Raw genomic sequence first — 27,336 nt, 5'->3', positions numbered from 1 at the left:
GCCTCGAACTCAGAAATTCGCCTGCCTCTGCCTCCCAAGTGCTGGGATTAAAGGCGTGTGCCATCACCGCCCGGCTCAAAAAGCTCCTTTTTACAATGTAAAGGGGTACTGTTTTTCCTCTTCATCCACATATTCCCAATCCACTCACCTAATACGTAAACAAACAAACAAACAAACAGCTCTCAAAGAAAACAATTTCTTTAAATTATTTCACCCAGGTATCACAAAGCCAAAAAAAACCAAGATTTTTATATGGACTGAATTAGGATACTAACGGATTAGGCTCCATAACAAAGGTAAAAAGCTCACAACCTAGATCTACCAATAAATAGCATTTTTTTGTTTTGTTTTGTTTTTCAAGACAGGGTTTCTCTGTGTAGCCCTGGATGTCCTGGAACTCATTCTGTAGACCAGGTTGGCCTTGAACTCAGAAATCCGCCTTCCTCTGCCTCCCAAGTGCTGGGATTAAAGGCGTGCGCCACCACTGCCTGGCAATAAATAGCATTTTAAAATCATTACAGTGGGGGCTGGTGAGATGGCTCAGTGGGTAAGAGCACCAATTGCTCTTCCAAAGGTCATGAGTTCAAATCCCAGTAACCACATGGTGGCTCACAACCACCCATAATGAAATCTGATGCCCTCTTCTGGTGTGTCTGAAGACAGCTACAGTGTACTTATAATAAATACATAATAAATAAATCTTTAAAAAAAAAAATCATTACAGTGCAAGCATGTATGCCTGGTGCCTGTCATCCTAGCTATTCAGAAGGCTGACACTGGAAGATTCCAAATTGAGAGCCTGCCTGGGTATCTTCTTCATGAGACCCTATCACTACACAAATCCGTAAGACATCTATCTAGGAAACAGCTCAGTGGTGGAGGAGCTGAAGCCCGGAGTTCAAGCCTCACTATCACACATGCACACAAATCATGACTCTTCAGCCCAGATTTGTGCTTATGTGAATATGGTCCATTTCATAACAGCACCATGCAACAAATGCAATGTTAATATTCACTCCATGTTCAGAGAGGAGTGATAGAGACAATAGCCCATAGTAAGGTTAAAATTAACAATGGTCACTTATTTAACAAAGAATGTTAGTATTAATTTTTTAAAAAAAAATCTTAAATTACCTATTTATAAATTTCTCCCTGAAATTTTTTTGTACTCATTTATATTTGGTAATCTCCTTGAAATACATACTAAAAGACCATGAGACCTAAAAACAAGGAACACACTGAAGCTGAAAACAACCACAAAAATAAATGGTAGGTTTTCTTCCTGTATCTATTTACTGTAGCTAAAGACCAACTTTACTACTTTCTTTTTCACTATTGCTTAGCACAGTGAATCTAGCCATTTTGCATACAAATACAACTGTAACAAAGATATCTGCAATTACCTATGTTTTCCCCCAAGCAGATGCAATGAATGTACTTATTAATATTTCTTTCACACAGAGTTAGTACAAGTCTATAGTGTAAAACATAATAACTACATTTAAATCCATTCTGGGAATACTACTACTTAGGAAACAAAACAGATAAAATTTAAATCCTATTTTAATAATCAATACTGAAATTAAGATGTAAAAAAGGGGAATGGGAAAGGATTATAAAAAGACTCTAAGATTATGAAGAATATTTCCACTCATTAGTCTGTCCACACAAATAATGACCAAAAAAGAAAAGAAAAGATAGACAGACAGACTGTCAAACACTTCTAAACAATACCTGTTTTACTAATTTGGTGTTCAATTAAGATTTTGTTTTCTAACTTGAATACACAGAGAGTGGTGCATAGAACATACAAAAAAGATAGAAAAGTACTACAAGATTTTTCTTGAATGTACAACATCAACAATATGTAAGTCAAATGTAGATAGTAACAGGATTCCAATAGCACCTTTTACTTTATAAGCAATTTTATAAAAAACCTAGACTTTTGAGTGGACCAATAAAATCTGAATTATTTTTGTCTTACTACATATCTACTTTTAGATTTTTATACTATGACTCTCTTTGCTAATCCCTATTTAACTATCCTGCCATAGCTAACATTTCTTTTGCTTTGATTACAAATGTCTATGGCATGCTGACCACACTCAACCAATAAGCCTTTTTAATGTGTTATAATAACACACTTTAATCCCAAGAAATTGAGTTAGATGCTTAAAAGTCAATTGTCAGTTTCCAAACTGGTTTGTGCCAATGCGTTTGTTTTTACATAATGCAATATTATTTATATTAATATTATTTAAATCATGGACCACACACTGTATAAAAAGAAAGTTGTGTTTATGGAAACTAAGAATGGTTCAACAAAAGTGAGGTACTCTTTTAAAGGTATTAAAAGAAAGTGACATAACTCAAATATACCAAAGGAAATCTAAAAATTTAGAAAGAGCTTATACTTGTTTTTCAAAAGAGTTTATCCCAGCAGAGGGTAGTGGCACATAACTATAGCTCTAGCATTTGGGAGTTCAAGGCCAGCCTGGTCTACAGAGTGAGTTCCAGGACAGGCAGGGATACACAGAGAATCCCTGTCTCAAAAAAAAAAAAAAAGTTTATCCCCCCCCCTTTATGGAAACTGAACTGCAGACCATGCATTGTGCACACAGTTAACACAGAACTCTCAACTCTATAGTATCTGTGTGAAAAAGCTGGTAAATGAATATGTGCTTTGCTAAATAATTTAAATAAACAGTTATTTTCCAATAACTCCTTTAATAACCTACAAATTGTCCCAATTTTATCAGTTATGAAGTAATCTACCACCCTTTTTGTTCTAAATCACTTAAACTAGTTTGAAAGCCAACTGAATAAAACCTTTACGTTTATACAAAACAGCAGTATGCAGTAGTACGCTCCAGAAGGGCAAAAGGCTTTCCAGCACCCAAAGTAGTTCTGATGCACTGCTGATGCCTGGTGAATACTTACTGAATGGGACAGGTACTCACCGTGATCACAGCCTTGCTAAGACAGATGGATCCCCTACAGCCATATTCTGTTTCATCTTCAGATTTGTAGTAACTCAAAGTATTGTTTTTCAAAACTACCCAACGATCCTGCCATCCATGAATATAGTTTGTCCACTAGTGATAGAAAGAAGAAAAAGGGAAAAAAAATAGTCAGTATTTTAGAAATTGAAACTTACCAAATTTTAACACAAAACTTTGAAAAAGGCATGTCAATTATAATAAATAGTAAAATAATTAAATAGTAAAAAAAAAAATTAAAATGTTTTTAGTATATAATGACCTTCAGTAATTTTACTTTCATAGCTAGGAAACAAAAAATTTAATATTTTCTTGTACATTTATAAACTTCTGCTATGATTTTTGCGTACTTTCAGCCTCTCTTCTTCAACACCTTGGGATTTAAATTGTTCTGGTCCCTGTATAAATTAACATGTTGAACAAATCAGTTCTATAGTCTCTCTCCTACACCACATACTCTTAAGTTTTCTAAAGAAGTATAATTCCAGTCATCATCAAAATTCTACTCTTGTCACAAGCTAGTTCCATACGAAAATAGTATAATGGTCATAACTACATCAAAGAAAAAAATCTAGATCATTAATCTTTATTAAGCTCACACTAGTTTTAACTCTTCCTCTATAGAACGGATGACAGCATGTTTACAATGATTAATTTATTTACAAATAGTTACATTATTCTAACCCAGAATAATATTAATTAATTTAATTAATATTATTAATTAAATAATATTAATTAATAATGTTAATATTATATATTAATACAAATATAAAGTTGGTTTTCAAAGGCATTGGATCATCCATCATGATTTCTGTGTTGCTCAGGTCCTAATATAGAGTTAAGATCATAATCAAGAAACTGCCAAAGGTAGAAATCTAATTTCATAGGAATATTTGATTTTCCATGTTTTTATTTATGTCTGGTGCTTTAACATAAACAATTCTAAAAGCTAATTTGAAACTGGATTGTTAATGTATTAGCTCAGGCTCTTCACCCATTGAGAAATCTTTTTTATGTTTCTATTTCGAAATTAGGCACATTTGCCATTGGTTTTGCTTTTAAATATAATCTTCATTATTATAAGCCATTTCTGGGAGCTCACTCATGCTGACAATTTAACTGACTCTTTTCTAAGGGGGTCTCTGGGCACTACTTCCTTAGTTCTAACAGCTTGTGACTAAACCAGCACTTAGCTATGCACTTGAAACAAACACAAATGAAATCACCTCCTCCCTATGTTCCTGTTTTCTACTACTGAAGTCTGAGAGACTAAAGCTGGCTTAGCATCAAATACATGAACAGACCAGCTAAACAGACCAATTTTGATACCTGTGCTGGGGGAACAGACAGGTTACTTAACTTTTGTTTCTTCACATGTTGTTTGAATGGCTGAATAAAATAATGAAAATAACTAGCAAAGTCATACAGGACACTCAATACCTGAATATTCCCTTCTTCATAGTTTATCCCAAAATCTTATTAATCTTTCTTTGTCATCAACCTTAAATTTGCTTTGTCTTTCCAATTTTCAATGAGTCCAATAAAATGTTCAGTTTCCTAGATTCTAGAGAACTCTTAGTAACTTTACCCCCTTAACCTCTCCTTTTAAATGTAATCTTATACTATGAAGCTTGCTTGCTTACTTGAGACTCCAGCCTTGAAACTTACATGAACAATTTATTCTTTATCACATTAATGGGCCAAACTAGCATTTAAGACCCTCCATAGCTTAATCCCACCTTGCTGCCCATTATTACCCTTTATTAGCCAGTAACTGTGGCCATATTGCCCTCTATGTGTTTTGCTGTCAATCAAGTCTCTCTGAGTTAAGATTACATAAGAGTTTAGAACAGTGCTCAGCTTGACCTATTAACTCAATTTGAGGCATAATTATACACAGATAAGGAAGCTTACCTATCAACCTCTCTCTCTAGAGCCTAAGGTAAAAGAGGAACTCTGCTATGTGTTTATAATCGGTATTATTTTCTTATAGCAGAACCAACAAATGGCATAAGCTTCAGAACTCAATAAATATTTGCTTTATTACTACAACCAAGAAAGCAGGGTTGTGCCTTTTTTTCTGCCCATATTTGGTTCCAGTCACCAAGTTAACAAGGATTGCATTTTAGCTATTATAAGAAAACAGAGTCCTTCCTGTTGCTAAGTTTGGCAATCACAAATTCAACAACAACAATGACAATAACAACGACAACAAAAAGTCAGAACCAAAATGTCCACACAAAATAATATAGAGACCCAACAGAAAGAGATATTGAATATTTATGTAATAAAAGACTTTATGGAAAGGACAACATTTGGGATGGACTCAAAGAGCCAAGTATGCTAGTGAGGTCATGCCCATTCCAACCATTCTGAAGCTCTGGGAGCTGGGTCATGAGGTAGAGACCAGTATGGCTTGTATAACAAAGCTCTATCTCAAAATAAAGAACCAGAAGTGGTGGTCCATGCTTTAAATCCCAGCATTAGGAAGACAAGAGTCAGGGGAATCCCTGTAAGTTTGAGGCTAGCTTTTTCTTAATAGCAAGTTCTGTGCTAGCCAGAACTACATAATGAGATCTCATCTCAAGCAAGATAGCCAGCAAGCCAACTAATAAGTTCACGGTGATGTAAGGTAACCAAGTGGAGACTCAGGAAAGCTGGCTAAGGTCTCATTTACCCAGGCTTAGTTCCTCTAACATGCTAAGGTATGAACCTTCTTCTTCATAACCACATAGAATTACTACTTATCAAGTATTTCTGGAACTGACATGATTAAGAACTGTGTTTCATAGTTATTTCTGACTAACATGTGAAAGGAAGGAAAAAAAGTTTTGGATTGGCCTATTTTCGATAAAAATTTCAACCCAGTCAATTCCAAACCCATTCCAGTTTATGAAACAATAAAAAAAAGAATTAATATTGGAACTTATCTATATAATTCAACAAAAGGAAAAGAACAGATGTTGAAAACTAACTCTTGCTTAAATTATCAGGTAAATTACAAAGGGTTTAAATTACAAAAGACTTTAATCTTAAAAACATGCATCATCCAGTGTGCATGTACTTATTCAGTATAAGGTTCCTTCACTGGGGCTGCAGCCATAGTACAGCAGAATACTTGCCTAGCATGCATGATGCTACTGGATTTGCAATGTCCAAAACTAGCCAGGCGGTGGTGGCACATGCTTTTAATCCCAGCACTTGGAAGGCAGAGGCAGGCGGATTTCTGAGTTCGAGGCCAGCCTGGTCTACAGAGTGAGTTCCAGGACAGCCAGGACTACACAGAGAAACTCTGTCTCGAAAAAAACAAAACAAAAAACAATGTCCAAAACTAAACAAAGCCCCTTCTGAAAACTAGACATATGACTGTGAAGCACTTGCTAAGCAAGCATGAGACTTGAGTTTGATCCCTAACATCCACATAAGAATTCCAGGCACAGAAGTGGCATATGCCTATAATCTTAGGGCCGGGGAGGTGGAAACAGGAGGAACTCTGGGGCTTGACCAGTCTAGCTAAATGGCAGGCTCTAGGTTTAGTGAGAGATCCTGTCTAGAAGAAGGAGGCAGAAGATTGAGAAAGATACTCAGGGTGGGGTGGCAGGCATGGGGATGGGGAAGGCAACAGGGGTAGAAAAAAAAATTAAAAAAAAAAAAGAAAGATACTCAGTTTAGATCTCTGGCCTCCAAGCAGGTGTAGACATATGCATACACAAACATATACATATATAAAATAAAAATCTTTATAAAACATAAGTATAACTACACATGTATATATAAAACTATATATATGCATGCATATACATATATTGTTTTTTTCAAGACAGGGTCTTACTATGTAGCTCTATCTGTCTTGGAACTCACTATGTAGAACGGCTGGCCAGGAATTCACAGATATTCACCTGCCTCTACCTCCCATAAATTCTTAAATTTTAGGAAAATTTTCTTTACAGCTGTTAATAAAAGTTTTACTACTGTTGGTTGTATATATATATATAGAACAGTCAAAATTAAAACAACTCCCCTTTCACAGACATAGCCAAATAGAATCCTTCTTTAAAAAATGATTTTGGGAGACAGAGCCTTTTCTAGATAGGTGTTGGTTGGCTTGAAACTTGCAATCCTCCTGTTTCAGCATCCTGGGTGCTAGGATTAAGTGAACATAACCCTGCCATGTCCCAGGTTCAGATTTACATACTTCATACACTGCTCTGTACAACAGATCACAGAGCATATGACTTTTTTTAATCAGTCGTTCCAATTATTCAACATCCAAAAAGTGATGATCAACAAATCAAAAGTAAGCCAGGCATCACTGGTCCACACCTTTACTCCCAGCATTAGGGAGGCAGAGGCAGGTGGATCTCTGTGAGTTTAAGGCCAGCCTGGTCTACAAAGTGAGTTCTAGGACAGTAATGGCTAGACATCGAAACCCTGTCTCAAAAAAAAAAACAAGTCAAAAGTATAGCTTGCTTCATAAAATACCTGAACAAAATACTAATCTGGCAGTCTGGTTCTCATCTAATGACAATGAAATTAAACTATCAGGTTCAGGAGAGACAAAGAACCCATTTCATAACCATTTGAAATGCAAATGTGGGGCTGGAGAGATGGCTCAGCAGTTAAGAGCACGGACTGCTCTTCCAGAGGTCCTGAGGTTCAATTCCCAGCAACCACATGTTAGTTCACAACCATCTGTAAGGATGCACTCTTCTGGTATGTGTCTGAAGACAGCTGCAGTGTACTCACATAAATAAAAATAAATAAATCTAAAAAAAAAAAAAAAAAAGATCCAGGCAGTGGTGGCACACGCCTTTAATCCCAGCACTTGGGAGGCAGAGACAGGCGGATTTTTGAGTTTGAGGCCAGCCTGCCCTACAGAGTGAGTTCCAGGACAGCCAGGGCTACACAGAGAAACCCTGTCTCAAACAAAACAAAACAAACAAACAAACAAAAAAAAACAAAAGAAAATGCAAACGTATTACACAATACAGAATCTTAAATTAGAAAGATGCATTAAATCTAAATAAACACTGGGGAGCTTTACTTTACTGAAAGATTTACATTAAAATTTCAAAAATAATCACAGTATTAAATACATGATTTTCTACTAGGTAAAGTAAAAGTTAACACTTGGAAGCCTTGCATCTAACATTCTTAAATCTATCCTAGGTCTTTTCAGCCTGGGACACTGTAGACACTGTAATAGCCTAAATTTCAGACAATTCCAGAAATGATGTTCAAGAACACTAGAAACAGAATGATTTCTTAATGGGCATTAGCACATGACTTGGTATCTTATGACCAGCTTGTTAAGGGACCAGCCCCAACTCTCCCTCTGGAAACTAACTGCTTGTTCTAAGCATTTCTTAAAGTTTAACAGGAAAGGACAAGAAAGTCAAAAAGACTTGAGTCTTCCCACAACAAAAACGTAAAATACAACACACTGTGAAATATTTACAAGATTACTCATTTTCAGCTCTATAAATTCTATCTAGGCTTTAAAAAAAAAAGAAAGAAAAGAAAACTGAATCGGAGCTTTTAAAAGTACAGAGGGAAAACAAAACAACAACAAAAAAAAATCTTTCCTTTCTGCACAAATACTGAATTACTAAATAATGCTCCTTTTCCTGAACTAGAAATCGGTCTTCACTCTGACACGTTTCAACTTACTATTAATATTTCTTATCCACAGCGTGCCAATTCAATAGCTCTTTTCTGAACTTGGACAAGGTGGGGTAAAGTACAAAAGTGCAGCACACACTTTCTACACCAAATATCACTCACACCTCAAAGTTTACTATCTCAGATTTCAAGGCCAAACTCAGTCAACTGGTTTGCCTAAGTTACACCAATTGCAGCCGAACACCCCCTGCCCACATTCGGGTGGGGACCCCCCAAAATACAGTTTGAAAGGTCGATTTAATCACCCTCATGTCCAGTACTTCTTCAGACACCACGGTTGCCCAACCCAGATTCCTACACCCCAGACAGCTGCGGCCTTGGATTCCAAGTTACCAGATGCACCTTGCCTTCCAAACTAGATCACAGATTTAATACAAGCTTTCCAAGGTCCTCAGCCAAAGCTGACAAGATCCAGGGATTGGGGGGCTAGGGGTAAGGACAGTTCCAAGCATCTCCTATCCCATCCCTGGCCAGGCACTCATTCCAAAACGACCTTTCGGCCCCGCACCCCAGCACATTCCGCAACCCCCGCCCCGGGACAGTCGGTGCCTCCAGTCCAGCCCCACCCCAGGTCCGGGGAGCGGCTCCCCTCGCCTCGCGGCAGGTGAGTCCGGGCAGCGAATCCATGGCCCCGCGGGCTGCTCACCTTGCTGAGGACCCCGCAGCGCTCCACAGGCGGCCCGGACTCCGTCTCCGGATCCTCCTCCGAGCCCGACGAGTTCCAGCTCTGGTTATCCGACATGGAGACGCGACAGCCGAGCAGGAGACCGGCCCCCGCTCCGCGAGCTGCGCCAGTGCAGGCGCCTAGTCCCTGGGGTGAAGGGTCGGGGGATGGCACAGCCAAGAGTGCCCGCTCCGGGGAGTGAGGGAACAGGAAGAGGGACGAAGCGCGCCCGCTGCGCCGCCGCCGCCGCGCCTGACACCGAGCGGACCGGGGAAGGAGGACGAGCGGCGAAGAAAGCCTGCCCTTCCAGCCGTCAGCCGCCGTGGCCGTGACCCCTGCGCTGCGCCCGGCGCCGCCACCTGAACTCGGCCCCCTAGATGCCAACCTCAGTCAGGGAGGGAGGAGGGGAGGAAGACGGGAAGAGCCAAGCCAACGGCAGAGACCCAGATCCACTCACACCTCCGCTACAGCCGCCATCTTCCTGCCGGGTCCACTATTTACCCTCCCTCCTCTCTCAGCTCCCTCCCCTCCGTCCTCCCATCCTCCCTCCACCCCGCCCCGGGCCCCTCCCGGCGGCTCACGACGCACCCTACCTCCGGCCCTCCCGGATGACGACGGGTAGGGAAGGAGGCGGAGCGGGGAGAGGAGCGAGTCGAACAGGGAAGCCGCTGCGCTGCATTCTGGGAAGGCTGGCGCTCTGTCCGCCGCGCAGCCTCCTGGGAGTTGTAGTCGCAATCCTAGGCAACTGGTGTGTGTCCTGGGCGCGCCGTAGGCTGGTTGCCTAGGGGAACCTCCTGAGGACAAGTGGGCTTCTTTTGACAGCTGCGTGCCCCTTCGGTCCAGCCCGGCTTCCGATTCTGCCTTGCGTGTTTATGACGAGCTTGCGAACCGGGACGTGAGAACCCTCAGGTGAGGATGTTGGGTTGTGCAACGCTGCTTTCCGGAAAGCCCGGGAACATCTTTGCAACTTGCCTGGGCAAAAAAAAAATGATAGGGGCTCAGTCGCTTTACTCAGGTTAGGAGTTTATGATCTTTCCAGTCGCAAACTGAAGATTTTTTTTCTTCTCTAAAACCGTCACTACTAATTCCGAAGGACTACTGTCTATGTCTTCGGAAGTGGACTTAATACTTGACGTTTACTGCTGTTGAAGGAAGAATTCCTTCAGACTATTTTCGCATTGTCAATTTATAGAATTTTTATCTCATGGAAAGTAATGTTGAGGTTGTCAGAGAACAAATAAGGTTTAAAGAACTTCTTTAAAAGGGAACTAAGGGTCATATTATATCCTGAAGTTTTCTCTTAGTTGTGAACAAGTATCTCCTCGGAGACTCACGTTAACCATCTTTTTCCTCCCTGGAAGACAGGAAAGTTTGTATAGAAACTTTCTATCATTAAGATCAAAACGCAAGTTTTACTAAATAATAAGAATTAGGCAATAGGTAGCTATCAAATTCCTGATAATTTCCACCTTTGAAATTCCTTATTAAAGTGTAGAAAGAATTTCTGCTTGCTATCTAGATGGGAAAATTAAAAGAAAAATTGAGTGTTTGGGGGTGGGGTGGAGGGTATTAAGGCACAATGACTAAGAAAAAACAGGAAACAAACAAAAAACTCTGGGAGCAATAGAAGAGTCCTACACTCCATATAATGATAGGAAGTAACCCTGAAAAGTACTTGTGTAGAAGCATTAGTAGAGACACTAAACACAGTAGCGTCTAAATCTACTACTATATGTCAGGTACAAATGATTTTCCATCGTAAAATCATGACAAACATAACTGAAAGACATTCAAATGAATAAAACCTTAAGAGATAAAGATTTTAAGAATACCTTGTCAAGGAGTTAAAACATAACCCAAAGAGGGCGGGGGAGGAGAGAGAGAGAGAGAGAGAGAGAGAGGAGAGAAAGGGGGGGAGGGGGGACGGGGACGGGGGAGGAAGAAACTTTGTAAATTACAAGAGTAAGCATTTAGAATAGTTTGCTTTACTTACTGAGTCAAACATGATTAAGACTTTCTGATTTTTGTACTAGGTTTTAGAATCACTGTTCTTAAATAAAATGGTTGTAAATATTGAAGAATTCACCTCATAATGCAATTTAGAATCACAGAAACATTGTTATGTTTAATTTTAAAAAAAGACCTTCAATTTATTTTGTGACTCATTTAGGTGTTGAGTAATTGTGACCAACAATACCCAGCTCCTGCTTACTCAGTTGAAAATTGCTTCCTTGTATTTAGTGTTAATGTATGAGAAATTGCCTTGCTGCACGGGTCCATTGTACTAGAGGCTAAAATATTTTAAGTACAGGAAGGTTTTTGTGTAGTGATTAGATTACCACATTGGAACTTATGGTTTGCATTATTACGGACCGTGGAAAGCGGTGCACCGCAATAGCCATGCAGAAATGAAGGGAGCATGCTTTATTTCATAAAAAGCGATTGCTGTCCAGCTGTCTGTCCTACATAGGGTCTTTTCTCAACCTTGTGCAATGCTCCTCATTTTCATTAGCTTTATTTTGAGACATTGTAAAAAACATGAGGGTTACTTTAGTGTATAGAATGAAGTAATAAATTAATTGCTGGTTTTGGGGTTTTTTGCAACTGGGTATTTGGATCTGGCATTTTATTGAAGTCTATTTGGTTTTTTTTTTGTTGTTTTTTTTGGGGGGAGAGGGGTGCTATTGTTGTTTTAGTTGTTTGTTTGTTCAGTGATTTGGTTTGGTTTGCTTTTTTGAGACAAGGTTTCTCTGTGTAGCCCTGGCTGTCCTGGAACTTGCCCTGTAGACCAGACTGGCCTTGAACTCACAGAGATCCACCTGCCTGTGCCTCTCAAGTGCTGTGCAATTAAAGGTGTGAACCATCAGCAACCATCCTGAACAGTCTATTTTCCTTACTTTTACACAAATATGCCACTTTATGACATATACAAACCCGGATGTATAGTCCTGCTACTGGGCTTCATCTTTTCCCTTTGATATATTTATATCTATACGAATACTGTACTGACTTAATTGCTGTTTGGTTTTATATATACAAGGAAGAAATTGTCCTGGTCTTCTTTTTCATTTGGATGTTTCATATTTTCCAAAAGAATATGAAAGTAACTTATTGAAGTAATTGAGAAATTGTGAGAAGATTTGATGCTGGAAAGATGCTGCTCAAACTTAAGGACCTGTATTCACATCCCTAACAGCCATGGAAATGCTAGGCAGGGTGGTGCATGTCTGTAATTCCAGAGCTGTCTGGGTGGAGACACGTGCATCCCAAGAGCTCACTACCCTGCCAGCCCAGGTGAAATGATGCATTCCCAAGCTATGTGAGAGACCTTCTTTGTCCCTAAAAACAAGGTAGAAAGTTGACCTAGCCTCTATGGTCACACATACACACACATAAACACACTCTCACATGCATACATGTTCATGCATACCTGTTAGTGCATATGCATATATCCATATGAAAATGTTCATTCACTAAAGACACAGATATGAATACAGAAAATAAGTGTGAAGATTTGAATTGTGAATGCACTTAATTGGTAAAGAAATTACATCCTTACAGTATTATTTGTGTTAGCCAGATACCTTAAATATATGATCTGACTTTTATCTTAAAAGTCATATAAGTGGAGCGTTATTGGTCCTATTGTCTAACAAAGGATAATGAACTGAAGCACCCTGAGGCTGAGTAACTTACCCAGTGCCTCATGGCTACTAAGTGTCAGGGTTAAGATTTGAACCTAAGTCTCTAAGTCTCTTTTATGTCCAAGTCTATATAAACCCTTTGCTGCTTTTTGAACCTAAGTCTTTTGCTTTCAAGTCCATATAAAACTTTTTCTGTGCTTTTTAATACCTCACTGAGAGGGGGTGTATAAAAATGATTCTATAGATGAATGTCTCCAAGCCACTACATAAAACAATGTGTTCCATAGATAAGGTATCCACGCCCCAATGCTTTTAATTCAGCCACTGATTTTTAGCATTTCCCATTTTCCTCATCTGCTGCCTTATTTTGCCCAACACCAATTCTTTAGAGTTCATTATTACCTTCTATTTGTAATATTATATATGAAGAAGCTTAATCACAGAAAGGTTAAATTTTTTTCCAAAAGTCATAGTAAAGATGTATTCGGGGATTGAGCCCCAAGCATCTAGACTTCAGAGTTTATTCTTATCCCAATTGAGTTTTCCCTCAATTCTTTCTCCTGGTTCTTCCACCTTGCCTCCTTCTAATAGGAACCACACCAATAGCAATCCCAAGGCCTTCTTATGCCTTGTATCCCACTGCCAACATCTAGAAGCCAAAATCCCTAAAGGTGTTGGAAAATAAAAATGTTTGCCGTTTCACTGCTCAACAATAGAGAGTGATGATAGATATTTCAAAGATGAGTTCTGGGGGAATCTATGTCAGTCCATAACAAAGGCTGTGTGTTCCATATCCCTACAATAATCGTTATAATAGAGATTCATTTTGAGTTGAATAATGCTTTCTTAGCTAATCTGGAAATTTAACTGCTCTTTATTAAAATTGTTCCCATCTAAAAACTATGACCAGTTAAGAATTGAGGAACCACTACTTTGCAAACTTCAAACTAAAGCTGTTAACATGTGAAGTAGAAGTGATAATCTATGACTGTGGCTGTGGGAAAAGCAAGCTGCTTGGTGCTCAACACCTCTAATCCAGGTACTCAAAAGGCTGTCTGGAGGATTGTGAGTTAGAGGCCACGCCTAGGCTACATACCAAGACACTGTCTCACTAAACTAAACAAACAAATCTTAAGGAGATGAACTAAATATAACATGTTAATAATACAGCTGTATTGGTAACTGTATTTTCATGACTGAAATAATTACCTAGGTGACAATACAACTGATCATTCAAGTTTTCTTCTGGGTCATTTTATATGGAACCCCCACCCCCAGTCTATGCATGGGTGGGTGTATGTTTATACTAGCTAAAGTGTCCTAGCACCTCCTCAAATTCAGTCACATGAATTAACTTTCAACTCAGGGTTATTAGCGTTCTTGTTTCCTCTACATTTTCTTCTTCTTCATGATTGAGAGAAGTGCCGATTGCAGCATTTCTCCTCCCACCCTGTTGATACTCATTTTTTTATGTTGTAGGGTTTTCCTGGCTTGTTTGTTCTGTGGTTGTTTGGTTTTTCAGGTTTTTGGACAATACCTCGACCTGTTGCCAATCCTCCTGCCTAGTCTCCCAAATACTGGGATTACAAGTGTGAGCCACCATGTGCACCTCTGCATTCTTCATATTATGATGCATAGGTAATGGCAATTATACCAAACTGCCATCTACCAAAAAGGATTACATGACACATTCCCATTTATATATACTAAGGTGTAAAAAAAAAAAAAAAATGAACTGTTTCCTCTCTAGGATTTTGTTGTTGTTGTTGTTTTGATTTGTTTGTTTGTTTTGTGCACTTGGATGAATCTCTTTGGGGGATAGATTTTCGAAAATATTCTACCAGAATTCTTAATTTACACTGTAATATTGTCCTTCATAGAGCTTGTATTAGATTACATTCCATCACAGTGTATCTGAATTCTCCCAGCTTGCTTCAAGCCAGTTTCCAATGGAGTGGCTTCAGCAGAGTGGCTCTGCCTTAAGGAGATGGTGGCGGACCACCATGGCTCAGAATGAGCCACACGGAACAGCAGTCAGACAACTTATTATGGTTGACCAGTCGGGTACTATAATTGCTTTTCTTGCCAAGGCTCTTCTGACCAAAAGAGGCAGTAATACATTTAAATTATTTCCAATATGAAAAAGATTATTTCAGAAATCTCAGAATCCTCAACTGGTTTTGTGTGTTTTGGAAACTTAAAATGAGGTCTTGGTGTTTTCCCCAAGTGTGTGTGTGTGTGTGTGTGTGTGTGTGGTTTGTTGGTAGTGGGATTTTGACTAGAAACAATCAGCAGCATATCTAGTGTGTATAGCTTCTATCATAGTCTGTTTTTAACTGTATGAGTTGGGAGGAAAAGGTCCAAGGAACAGCATAGTTGTAGAAACCTATTGATATGTCCCACACAGATACTGATCATCCTTTCAAAAAACATGCTAGCATATGATAAAGACTTAAACATAGGCATTAGACAGCATATATTACGTATTCTCACTAGAATTTGAGTTCCATTGATGAACAAATTTTAACTGTTTTCAATCATGTTTAAGTAATTTTAATTTAATTAGATTATTTAATTTAATTATTAAATTTGAATTATTAAATAATTTAATTATTTAATTAATAATTTTTTTAAATTTAAATTTAATTTAAAAGTGACTTTAATACTTTAATAATGTTTAAATAATTTTAACAACAGTTTTTAGCATATAGGGGGTATCAAATATAATTAATGAATGTGTAAGAGTTTCAGATAATTTGAAAAGCATATGCATAAAAGGTATTATGTTGAGTGCTATGGGAATTTGAATATAGTAAAGTTTAAAAAGAGTACACAGGAGTTAGAGTTCCTATTCTCAAGGAAAGTATAGCAGAAAACTAGATTTAAGAGGTGTATATGTCGCTAATTTTTAAACTGCTGTTTTATTAAAAGAAGGTCTGGCTTTCTCCCATTACCTGATAGAGAGAAAGCCAGTTCTTTAAGTCTCTTATCTAACCTTCATACTGGCTTTATGGCCATTTGCCATAAGCCCTCCTAGTTAAAACACATTTATTTGGAATTTTTAAGAAAAGATAATTTGTGTTTCCTGGTCTTATTCTACCATACAGTAGGATAAAAATCAAAACTTGTGGGTCTCAATGGCTTGTTCAGTATGACCTATAGATAAAATTCTGAAAAAAATATCTTTCTGAAACTATTCCACTATTGTCCCTGGCTGGCCTCATACTTACAGAGATATTCCTGCCTCTGCCTCTGCCACCTGTGAGCTACGATGTCCAACATGAAACTCAGAAACGTTTAAGATTTACAAAACTCCTACTCCAAGTTTCTCTGACTTCCCAATGTAACCTGCACTATTTTGCGTTTTTCTCTATCTGGTTAATAGGTCATTGTAGCCTCTGTCAGTGTTCCTCACAGGCCCATTAAAAATCATGAAATCTTCTGATATTATGGCGATTTGCCTCTGGTTCCAAGTAAGTGACTAGTCTTGGGTATTAATCCTAACTGGATTAATCTGTAATAACCATGACTTTGTATGTGTAATAATAAATAAGTAACTGCATAATAGCACTATTGCTATAATATTTTTTCTTCACTGTGCATGTATCTTAGTTGTGCTGTTATAAGCACAACTATGTATAAGTATATCCAGGTAGATATTAATTTATATAAACAGTACTGAATCCATCTGCCTACATTTCTAGTAATGGAAATTGTAGTTTCAAAACTATAACGGTCTTTCAAGAAGCCCCCATGTAATTTATCTTTAGTATTAATAACATTGTAAAGAATATAATGCTTTTGCAAATATACTCAAAAAAGTTGATTATAAACACATACAAAGTAAGTATAGGCATAATGTAGGGATCGCTTACACATTAGCTTATCATTTGTATTAGCACACAAAACAGACAGTTTTGCTTCATTTGGCATGTATGCTTTGCAAACTAATGGTTTCCAGTTGGACTTTGATCTTAACATGTAGGTAGGCTTATAATCAGTGTAAGCAACCCAAGCTTAGCAATCTGTAATAAACTTTAAGAGGATTTATAAAGATGTTTAACTGATAAGCACGCTTTTCCAGTAACCTAGAACAGCCAATGTAGAACATAAAATTTATGTGATTGAAAGTACCATTTTATAATTGATGTTTGACCATTATAGTCTCTAATCTTAGCATAAAAATAATCCCACAGCCCAAGAGCTACAGAATTTCCTTTTGCTTATGCTGGTATTTCTTCCTCTCATAATTCCCTGTTTCCTTGCATTGCTGTTGTTTAAGATGTTGTATATTATGAGTCACTGTTGCTGCTCTGTGGTCATCCTGTATCTGTCAGTGACAGGTTGGTGGGAAAACTATAACAGGTAGACATGAGGATTACTCAGTCACTAACCTCTAACCTGGCATCGTATTTAAATGACTAGAGAGGGGAAGCATGCCTATTGCATAGGTTTTGTTGTTTTGTTTTTTATTGTTTTCTGTGCTGGGAATGGAACTCAGTGTCTTGTGTGTGCAAAATAGGCGCCATAACATGAAGCTGCGTCCCTATTCTCTCACCTGTTGTAGATTCTCATTTCCATCCTGGTTCCCTCTTTGGTATTCCAAGAGCCCTTGAATATCTTCCTCCTGTTTCCTAGGCCCTGTGGTGATTGCTAGCCTATCTCTCAAAGCTAGTGTTCATGCCCTTACCACAAACATTAGTGTCATATTTCTATCTCCTAAGGCAAATTATGATACTAGATGGTTAGTAGTGTAGAAGTGGACATTTTAAATAGGCATTGCCAGTTTTTACCTTGCTTGGTTTTCCTTTATATCTAACAACCCACACTTCACTTAGATTGATGGATTCTTTTATTAACATGTATTATTGTTATCAGTAGTAGTAGTAGTAGTAGTAGTAGTAGTAGTAGTAGTAGTAGTAGTAGTATGTACTGATACTTCCATGTCTTACTCTGTTATTCTGAACTGTTTATATTGCTTTCAAAAAACAAACAAACAAACAAACTTGTTTTGTTTTGGTGACTCCTCTTATGTAGCCCAGGCCAGCCTTGAACCTTCTTTCTGCCTGCATCTCCCAGGTATTGGGATAGCAGGTGTATACCCCAAGCCTTGGCAGTTTGCTTTAAGCTTTCAGGTGACTTTATTATCTGCCTTGGGCTTCCTTATGTGCTGATTTTTGTGAACTGACCCTTCTGAGAGAGCTGTGTGGTTTTGGAAGTAGTCGGTGGAAGAGCTAATAGGAGTACTAACTCATACCCTAAAGCATTACATACAGTTACTGAAAAATTTGTCCCCAGAGAAAATGCTAACATTCAAAAGGCAGACCTCTGTTACAAAGTAGCAGTGGTGCATGGAGGACAGAGTCAGTTCCCCTTCCACTCGGCTTCCAGCGATCAAACTCATATCATCAGGCAGCTGTGGGAAGTGATTTAACCAAGGGGCGCCGGCCCTGTCCAGATATTGCTAAGGAATTTAAGGATAAAGAAAATGAAGGTAGCTCTGAGCTGTATGTTTTCCGTTATGTTAATGGTAGATATGCATGAAATTATAGAGCACTGCACATTAGAAAACAAAGCACCGGGCTGACACCGTATCTAAGTTCTCATTTGAGAAGGATTATGTTGTTAAGGAGTTTGACACCTCTGACATACACTGATAGCACTATGGGAAAACTTAGAAGTCAACAGCAGCAAACCAGAAAGCCATGGCAAGGTCAGGACTCGGAAGCAGCCTCAGAGCTGTTTGCAAGAAAGAGTCGTGAAAGAACAAGGAAAGAACGGCTCGTATATAACATCTCGAGTTTAGTAGATATTTGCTTCCTTCCAGTCACATAGAGTATAGCCTAATAACTCAGTTCCTCATTAGTAACATAACCCTATCCCATCACCTGGCTTTCCTTTGCCATTTTATGTTTGAATAGTAAATTTGTAGATTATAAAATTAAATATTGTAACAATATAATATTAGAAAAAGTACTGTAGGAGGTTTCTTCTTGTCCTCGTCTAAGGACATATGTACACGTCCCTTAGAATTTGTGTACCATACCGTAAATCTCAGATAAAGCAGAATTCATCCGTTCAGCATTTCCTTTATATGGGCTGATATTTCTGCTGCCATGATCTAATAGTCAAGAACTTGTCAGCCTGCCCCTTCATGCTCGCTTCGCTAGAGTCAACTATCCCCAAATAGTGAACTTCTGGAAAACAGACATTTGCTGACTGGGGAGATAGCTCAACCAGTAAATCTCAGTTTGATCCTAAGAATCCATGTTTAAAAGGAAAAAAAAAAAAAAAGCCAGGCATCAATGCTGGAGCTTACTGCATAGCTGTCAATGATGAGTTCCAGGCCAATGAGAGAGCCTGTCTCAAACAAAAGGTAGACAGGGCTTGGATGATGGCTCCGTAGGCAAAATGTTTCCCTTGGACACATGAGGACCTAAGTTCAGATCTCCAGAACCCATGTGAACTGCCAGGCATTGTGGCATGTGCCTGGATCCAGTGACAAGATGCAGTTCTAGGAATCCTAGTGTCCAATTAGTCTAGCCTGCTTCATTAAGCTTGGCCAAGCCAACCAGAGACTCTGAAGCAAATGCTAGGAGGTGCCTGAGGAGTGGTTGTTAAGCAAAATAGAAAAGCCTAAACTGGACTTAGGAGGTTACTTTTGAACTGACATGATATTTAATGAGTTTCAGAGTATTTCTTATTCTATACTAAAGAAGATAGGATTCCTGGACTTAGTAGTTATCCATAATCTCAGCACTCAGGAAGAAGTGTCCCAAGTTCAAGGACATCTTGGGATGGAAAGGAAGATAGTTTGCAATTATATCTCTGTAGGGGTGAGTAGATAAGAGTGGATGTTTTGACTGGCTTCTATCCCATTCTTCTTCACTGGAACCAGCTAAATAAATAGGTTAATGACAATCAGAGAGTATATGAATTAGGTATGGTTCTGCACATTTGTAATCCCACCAGTCTGGAGACACGGGCGCTAAGAGGATCACCAGTCAAGGCTATTCAGGCTACATAGTGAGTGAAACCCTGTCCCCAAATCAATAAATAAGAGTATCTAGCTGGGCATTGGTGGTGCACGCCTTTAATCCTGGCACTTAGGAGGCAGAGGCAGGTGGATTTCTGAGTTTGAGGCCAGCCTGGTTTACAGAGTGAGTTCCAGGATAGCCTGGACAATACAGAGAAGCCCTGTCTCAAAAAAACCAAAAAAAAAAAAAAAAAAAAAAAAAAAAAAAAAAAAAAAAAAAAAAAAAAAAAAAAAAAAAAAAAAAAGTGAAGAGTACCTTAATAGTTACTGTCCTATTGGTGTGACGAGACATGACCAAGCCACCTTATAAAAGAAAGCATTTAACAGGGAGCTTGCGTGCAGTTTAGAGGGATAGTCAGCGATCACTATGATGAGGAAGATGGCAGCAGCCAGCCAGCCATGGCCGTGCTGGAGCAGTAGCTGAGGACTCAGTCTGATCTGCAAGCTGCTGTCAGGGAAAGGATGGGGGCAGACAGACTGATTGGGCCTGACATAAGCTTTTTTGAAACCTCAAAACTCACCCCCAATGACACATCTCCTCTGAGGCCATACAACCTAATTCTTTCTAACCAGTCCACCATTTGAGAACCTGACATTCAAATATATGAGCTCTGGGGGACATTCTCATTCAAATCACCACAGGTCTCCAAAAGCAATATGGAAAAAAATAATTCAGGCTAAATTATTTTTTACTCCTTCCCATTTTCAGTGCTCAGGACCAAACCCAGGACCTTGAGTTTATTAGTAAGTCTTATGCTACTGGCATAACATCCTCAGCTCCTTTTACAATGATTTAAAAAATGAATTCAAGGGCTGGAGAGATGGCTCAGCGGGTAAGAGCACTGACTGCTCTTCCGAAGGTCCTGAGTTCGGATCCCAGCAACCACATGGTGGCTCACAGCCACGCGTAATGAGATCTGACGCCCCCTTCTGGTGCATCTGAAGACAGCTACAGTGAATTATGCTGGAGCGAGCAGGGCCAGCAGAGGTCCTGAATTTAATTCCCAGCAGCCACACACATGGTGGCTCATGGCCATCTATACAGGCACTGTGTACTCATACACATAAAATAAATGAAATAAATCTTTAAAAAAAAATGAATTCAAGCCAAGTGTTTTGCATTTTGAAAACAAAATGTTGCATCTGTGTTTTCATTCCTATTATATAAAATTATAGACATATGGTTTCATTTATGAATATGTAAAATAGTTTGCAAGAAACATGGAAAAATAATCTGTTAATGTCTTGGGCTTGTGACTATCTTTAAAGTTTAAGATATAACTTATAATAAATAAAAATGAAAAGGGAACTTATAGTTACTAATAATTATTTGGTTATTAATTTGAAGACTTAAATTTAGAATAATTTCAATTCATTGTGTTTTAAATTGGATGGTAAAAGAATAATCACAGTTTACGATACTGCACAAGGTATTTAATCTGTTGATGAAAACAAAAATACTTGAACATCTGGTAATTATAAAAATAATATCTAATATATGTTTAGGTTTTTTCCATATGGGGCTTGATTCTTCACAATATATTGGAAATGAAAACATGCTCCATACAGGAGCCTGCCTTAGCTCTATTTCCCTTTCATGTCTCTTTCCTTTTGTCCCTTCGCACCATCTTCTCCCTAAGGTTAGATTATTCTTCATGTTTGCTGGTAAATTCATTCAGATTACTTCGGTCAGTATGCCAAGCAGTCATGATAATGTCTGCATGCTTTTGTGTCCATTTTAGAAGAAGCCCATATCCTAAAACCTCTCCCTTAGAATTCCTTTTGAAACAGTGCAAGTTTCCATCCTTATTACCACCAAAAACAGGGTTTACTTTGTGGTTTTAAGTGGTAATCTGACTAGTCAGCAATAGAATCAGACTGGGAAAAATTTGAAGATTTCCAGAGAAAATGTGCTCGTCAACCACTGTCCCAAACCACAGGAACCAAGAATTCTTTCCTTTGAGCTGCACACTTCTGTTTTATTTTGTTTTACAGAAGCAGGTTGTCCTTTAGTCAGCACACTGAGAACTTTGCATTTCTATTTGGTTCTTAGTGAACCAGACTATATAGTGTGATTTCAGGCTATAAGAATGTTGACCATTGTTCTTTTCAAGGTTGCAATTGTATCCATTCATCTGGTTTATTCTACTTGTGATGATGCTTAGCAATCTTAGCATAAATACTAGTTTGAGTATAAACAAAACCCACCTGTGCTGTCTTTGAGCTTTCGGTTTTTCTTGGGGATGCTTTCTGGAGCCCTTTTGTAGTCTTTACCTAGAGAAAGTAAGACTATAGTAAGCCTCACAGCTCGGAAGTTTGGCTTAGGATTCCTAACAGCAACAAGAATAACTATAACTGAGCTTGTCACGAATCAGACACCGTGCTGAGCCTTTAACATATCTGCTGATCTAACAAAGCCATTTGAAATAAGGCTCACTACTTTCTGCAAGAATAGGGAAGTCATTATACTTGTGATGTTATATCAACATCTTCACCAGAAATTTCTAGATATACTCACCGAAGAAGTAACAAAAAGAGGATAACCAAAATTAATAAGAGATTAAAGAAACCTTGAAAAGTTAGGTAAATACTCAGAAAATGGAAAAGCAGACTCACTACAATAACATAGATGATAATGTCAAAAAAATTCCTGGGGATTCAGACACTAAAACCTCGTGTGTTTTACTCATTAGTAAGACACGCTGTCTTGTCCTGACAAACATTGGAGGTGGGCAACTTATAAGGATAAAGGGTTTCTTTCAGCTCAGAGTTCTGGGGAGTCAAAGTCCATGACTGGTATTCCTGTGGTGAGGAACTATGGAAAGATCATGATGACCCACCCGAAGGACCTGTTCTTAGACCCCCTTCCCCTAAAAGTTCTGCTACTTTAGAGACTGAGCCTTTAGAGAATATTCAGGACACACTGTATAACTATTAGCTTGGTCTGGTAACATTGTCTTTGATGTAGAAATAATTAAAAAGATGTAGTTTCAATTGAAAACTAGGAGGTCAGTGTTTGCTGCCCTCAATGAGAAGGCAATGTTTCAACAAAGGCTTGAAACAAGATGTAAAAATTTAACCAAGATGGTATCTGACGTCCATAAAGTCCCATGCAGGACAAGACAGTGCCAAAGGTCTCCAGACTAGAATGTGACAGGCTGCACTGAGAACCAGCAAGGAGGACACTGTAGCTAGAGAGAGATGAAAGAGGAGGCAAGCGTCAGACAACTGTGCTAGCTGAGACACAGCAGGGGCCTAGATTCTTATCTGTCTTTGTTGTGCCTAGTAGGTGTTCTGTTTGTTTCTTTCTTTCTTCCTTTCTTTGTTTTTGAGACAGCACCTTATTTTGTATCCAAGGCTGTCCTGGAACTCAATATGTAGATTGGACTTGCTTTGAACTCACAGATCCACCTACCTCTGCCTCCTCAGTACTGGAATTAAAGGTGTGCACCACCACACCCAGCAGCTCTAGATTCTTTAGAGCCAAGGAAGTCATTTTAAGGATTTTAGACTTTATTCTGAAATGAGATAGAATGGCACTGTACACTATTCAGCCAAAAAGTGCTACATTCTAATTTGTGTCTTTAAAGAATCAGTTGGAAGTCGCTCAGTGGTGGCACACGCCTTTAATCCCAGCACTTGAGAGGCAAAGGCAGGCGGATTTCTGAGTTCGAAGCCAGCCTGGTCTACAGAGTGAGTTCCAGGACAGCCAGGACTACACAGAGGAACCCTGTCTCAAAAACAAAAACAAAAAAACCAAAAAACAAAAATAAAACAAAACAAAAAAAAGAATCAGTTGGGAAGCTGAGGAAATGGTTCAGTGGATGGAACACTGGGCATAAGGACCAGAGTTCAGATCCATAGAACTCACGTGAAAAGTCAGAGAGGTGTTAGCACTGGTACTCATATGTAAACCCAGCACTCAGAAAGCAAAGACAGGGCCCCCGGACTAGCCAGAGTTGATGAGCTCCAGGTTCAGCTAGAGACTGAGCCTCAGTCTAAAGTGGAGAGCCATGAGAAAAATACCTAATGTCAGCTTCAGCCTCCACACAACGCAGACGCCAATGCCAACAAACAGTAGGAGAGCAGAGACTCAGAGCATGTGTTGTAGTCATCCAGGCCCGAGATTAATGGTGGTTCCCATTGCCATGTCAGCAGTGAGGAAAGTGAGAAGCAGTTACACTCACAATGTGTGTTGAAAGATTCCGCAGGACTTCCTGATAGTTTGGATATGGAGGTGTGAAAAAGAAAGGATCCCGAGCAACTCCCGTGCAGTGTGCTTGGACACTTGAAAGGAGAAAAGGAGCTGGTGGAACTGGCTCAGGCAGGGAAGTTCTATTTTGGACATGTTAAGTTTTTAGAAACATTTCTCTTTAACAGTTTTGTACATGTATATAATGGATTTGGATCGTGTTCACCCACTCTTACCCTCTCCTGTATCCATCTCACTCTCTCTGACTGCTACCATCTTCCCTGCAAGTCTTTCCCCTACTTTTCTGGATATACTAAAACTTAAGGTGCCAGGCAGCCACTGAGCTAGCACTATTAACCTAGAAGTCATGGGCATATAAACCACACTAAGTGTATCCTGATGAAAACGAATGCATCAGCAGGCAGGAAGGTAGCCAGCTGTAAACCAGCTTTACCTTTCTCACAGTATTGCCCACAGCTCAGTTCTTACACAATTAAGAACCCAAATCAATTGTAAAGGTTTGGCCAGCTAACAAATATAAAAGTGTTAATATGTAAAGCATATATAAAATCAGAGTCATTCAATATGTTTCTTTTCATGCACTTTAACATTTAAAGGGCAAGGCAAATTACATGGAGGAATTCTTCTGTATTATTGTTTTGGTATGTTGTTATAATTGAATTACATTTGCCTGCTTTCCTAGAACAATTTCAAGTAACAGAATTGCTGAAGTAAAATATTAGACTGAATGTAACAGTTAAGGGAAAAAAGTTTAATGAAAGCAGCAACCCCGCCTGTGCTCCTTCAGGGGCAGACCATTAGAGATAACAGCTACACTTTCCAGTGCCTTGAGGACATTGAAAGAACATGCCTATCTCAATGCTGATATCCAAATGTCCCAGGCAGGTCTTGTATGTATTGAGACTTGAGCGTCAAGATTTGGGTAAAGGTCTCCAGCGAGGTGCAATATATAGCAATGTTTGAGAATAAATAGTATATACTTTTTTGTTTTAAATCGTATGTTGCTATGTAGCCCTAACAGGCCTAGAACTTGTAAAGCCTTCTTCTTCAGCCTCCCAAGTGGTGGGATTATAAGAGTCCTGCATCAGCGCACCAGAATGTTGTCTCTCTAATGGAACTACCATTAGAAGTCATAGTATTAAAATCTCCTTTAAAAGATCCTTCACCTCCCACAGAAAGATGGGGCAACATGTGACGGATGCGGTTGCCACCCCACAGTCAATAATACTCTGACCCGTAATTGTACCTGTCTGAAAGAACTGCAAGGATGAAAATGGAGAGGAGCCTGAGGAAAAGAAGGTCCAGCGACAGGCCCAAAGTGGGATCCACCTCAAGGGGAGGTCCCAAGGCCTGACACTATTACTGAGGCTATGGAGTGCTCACAAAAAGGAACCTATCATGACTGCCCTCCAAAAGACCCAACAAGCAGCTGAAAGAGTCAGATGCAGATATTTGCACCTAACCAATGGACAGAAGCAGCTGACCCCTGTGGCTGAGTTAGGGAAAAGCTGGAAGAAGCTGAGGAGGTGGGCAACCCTGTAGGAGGACCAGCAATCTCAATTAACCTGGACCCCTGAGATCTCTCAGACACTGGACCACCAACTAGGCAGCATACACCAGCTGGCATGAGGCCCCTCAACACATATACAGTAGAGGACTGTCAGGTCTAGGTTCAGGCAGAGAAGATGCACCTAATCCTCAAAAGACTGGAGGCCACAGGGAGTTTAGAGGTCTGGTGGGGTGGGGAGGTGGGAACATCCTAGTGGAGACAGGGGAGTGGGGAGAAGGTATGGCATGTGGAACAGTTGGAGGGTGGATGGGGAGGGGAATAAAATCTGGAGAGTTTAAAAAAAAAAAAGATTAAATAAAAAGAAGGAATATAAAAAATAATGAAAATAATTTTTATTTTTTTCTAGTCATACCTAGGATGAGAGCAGCATTATTAAGAAAGACTGTAAATTCACAAAGGCTATTTTCATTGTTGTAGGTACATGGCTGCTGTTCACCTAGCCATTTATTTATAGTATAAATGAACCCTGATTTGGAAGTAACTGATGGCAAGGAAGCTTCATTAGAGTTGAGTATGGAGACTTGGATGCCATCCCAATTCTTCAGCTCACCAGCTGAGTTATAATACATAATTTATTAACTTTGCTTAGTTTAAATGTTTTCCTTTCTGATAAATATCTAGAGAGAATAATCCTGAGAATAATTAAACCTGTTGTGTGCGGGTTGTTATATAGTTTTATGTATATATTTTTTTGGGTAAAACTTTTTAAAATTTATTATTGTGTGTGTCTGATGTATGTATATGTGTATGTGTGTGTGTGTCTGTCTGTGCTTCTATCTGTGTAAAATGGGTACAAGCATGCCACAGAGCATGTGTGGAGGTCAAAGAACAACTTTTGGAGTCGCTTCTCTGTGTCCGTCCACTATGGGAACTGGAGATTGAACTCGGGGTCAGGCTTGCGTGACAGGCATCTTATCCACTGAACAATATTGCTAGCTCACATGTATGTGTTTTGTACAGACTGGTCTTCATTGTTTGGTTCAAGTGAGCCTCCTGCCTGACCCTTCTTAGCTTTAAAAGTGGTATAGTATTGCCATGGACTCACGTCCTGGATGGGAATGGAGTTTTTCCTATAGTTTTACTACTAGAATTGAGCTCTATATATAGTCCATATGATTGCAACAGAAGTTGGCATGTGTGTATAGTAGAGAACTGTTGGCATGTATGGTAGTGTTATTTTATATTTGTTCCCTATACAGTGGATAAAAATTTGAGGTTTAACAAGAGCACCAAGTTTATAAATGAAGCTCTACTACAGCTAAAATCACATGCTGACCCTCACACAGTGATAGTGGGTGACTTCAGTACCCCTACTCTCACCTGCAAACAGGCCATCCAGACAAAAACTAAAGCAGATAAATGCTGAAGTTAAATGTCATGAATCAAATAGACCTCTATTTACAGATATTTATAGAGTATTTCACCCAAACACAAAAGAATATACTTTCTTCTCAGAAACTTATAGAACTTTCTTGAAAACTGACTATGTACTAGTATTCAAAGCAGTAAGTCTCAACAGATACAAAAA

The 27,336-nt window shown here is 39.0% G+C and overlaps 2 protein-coding genes across 4 annotated transcripts in view; one reads left to right on the top strand and one right to left on the bottom strand.

Moving 5' to 3' along the window:
• The window catches only part of Cert1 (ceramide transporter 1), a 103,380-nt gene extending 93,305 nt beyond the window's left edge, over positions 1-10,075 (bottom strand). For both annotated transcript variants that reach the window (XM_031360338.1, XM_031360339.1), the window contains exons 1-2: positions 9,328-10,075; positions 2,961-3,095 (exon numbers count right to left, since the gene is read on the bottom strand). In XM_031360338.1, the coding sequence (XP_031216198.1) occupies positions 2,961-3,095; positions 9,328-9,423 (231 nt within the window). In that variant the 5' untranslated portion in view covers positions 9,424-10,075. The remainder of the gene's footprint in view (positions 1-2,960; positions 3,096-9,327) is intronic.
• Positions 9,822-27,336, top strand: part of Polk (DNA polymerase kappa) — a 59,354-nt gene continuing 41,839 nt past the window's right edge. For both annotated transcript variants that reach the window (XM_031360334.1, XM_031360335.1), the window contains exon 1: positions 9,822-10,254. The gene's annotated coding sequence lies outside the window, so the exon portion shown is untranslated. The remainder of the gene's footprint in view (positions 10,255-27,336) is intronic.

Source organism: Mastomys coucha, unplaced genomic scaffold, assembly GCF_008632895.1.
Source record: "Mastomys coucha isolate ucsf_1 unplaced genomic scaffold, UCSF_Mcou_1 pScaffold8, whole genome shotgun sequence".
NCBI lineage: Eukaryota > Metazoa > Chordata > Mammalia > Rodentia > Muridae > Mastomys > Mastomys coucha.
The sequence above is the reverse complement of the archived record's forward strand: the minus strand, read 5'-3'. Positions and strand labels throughout refer to the sequence as shown.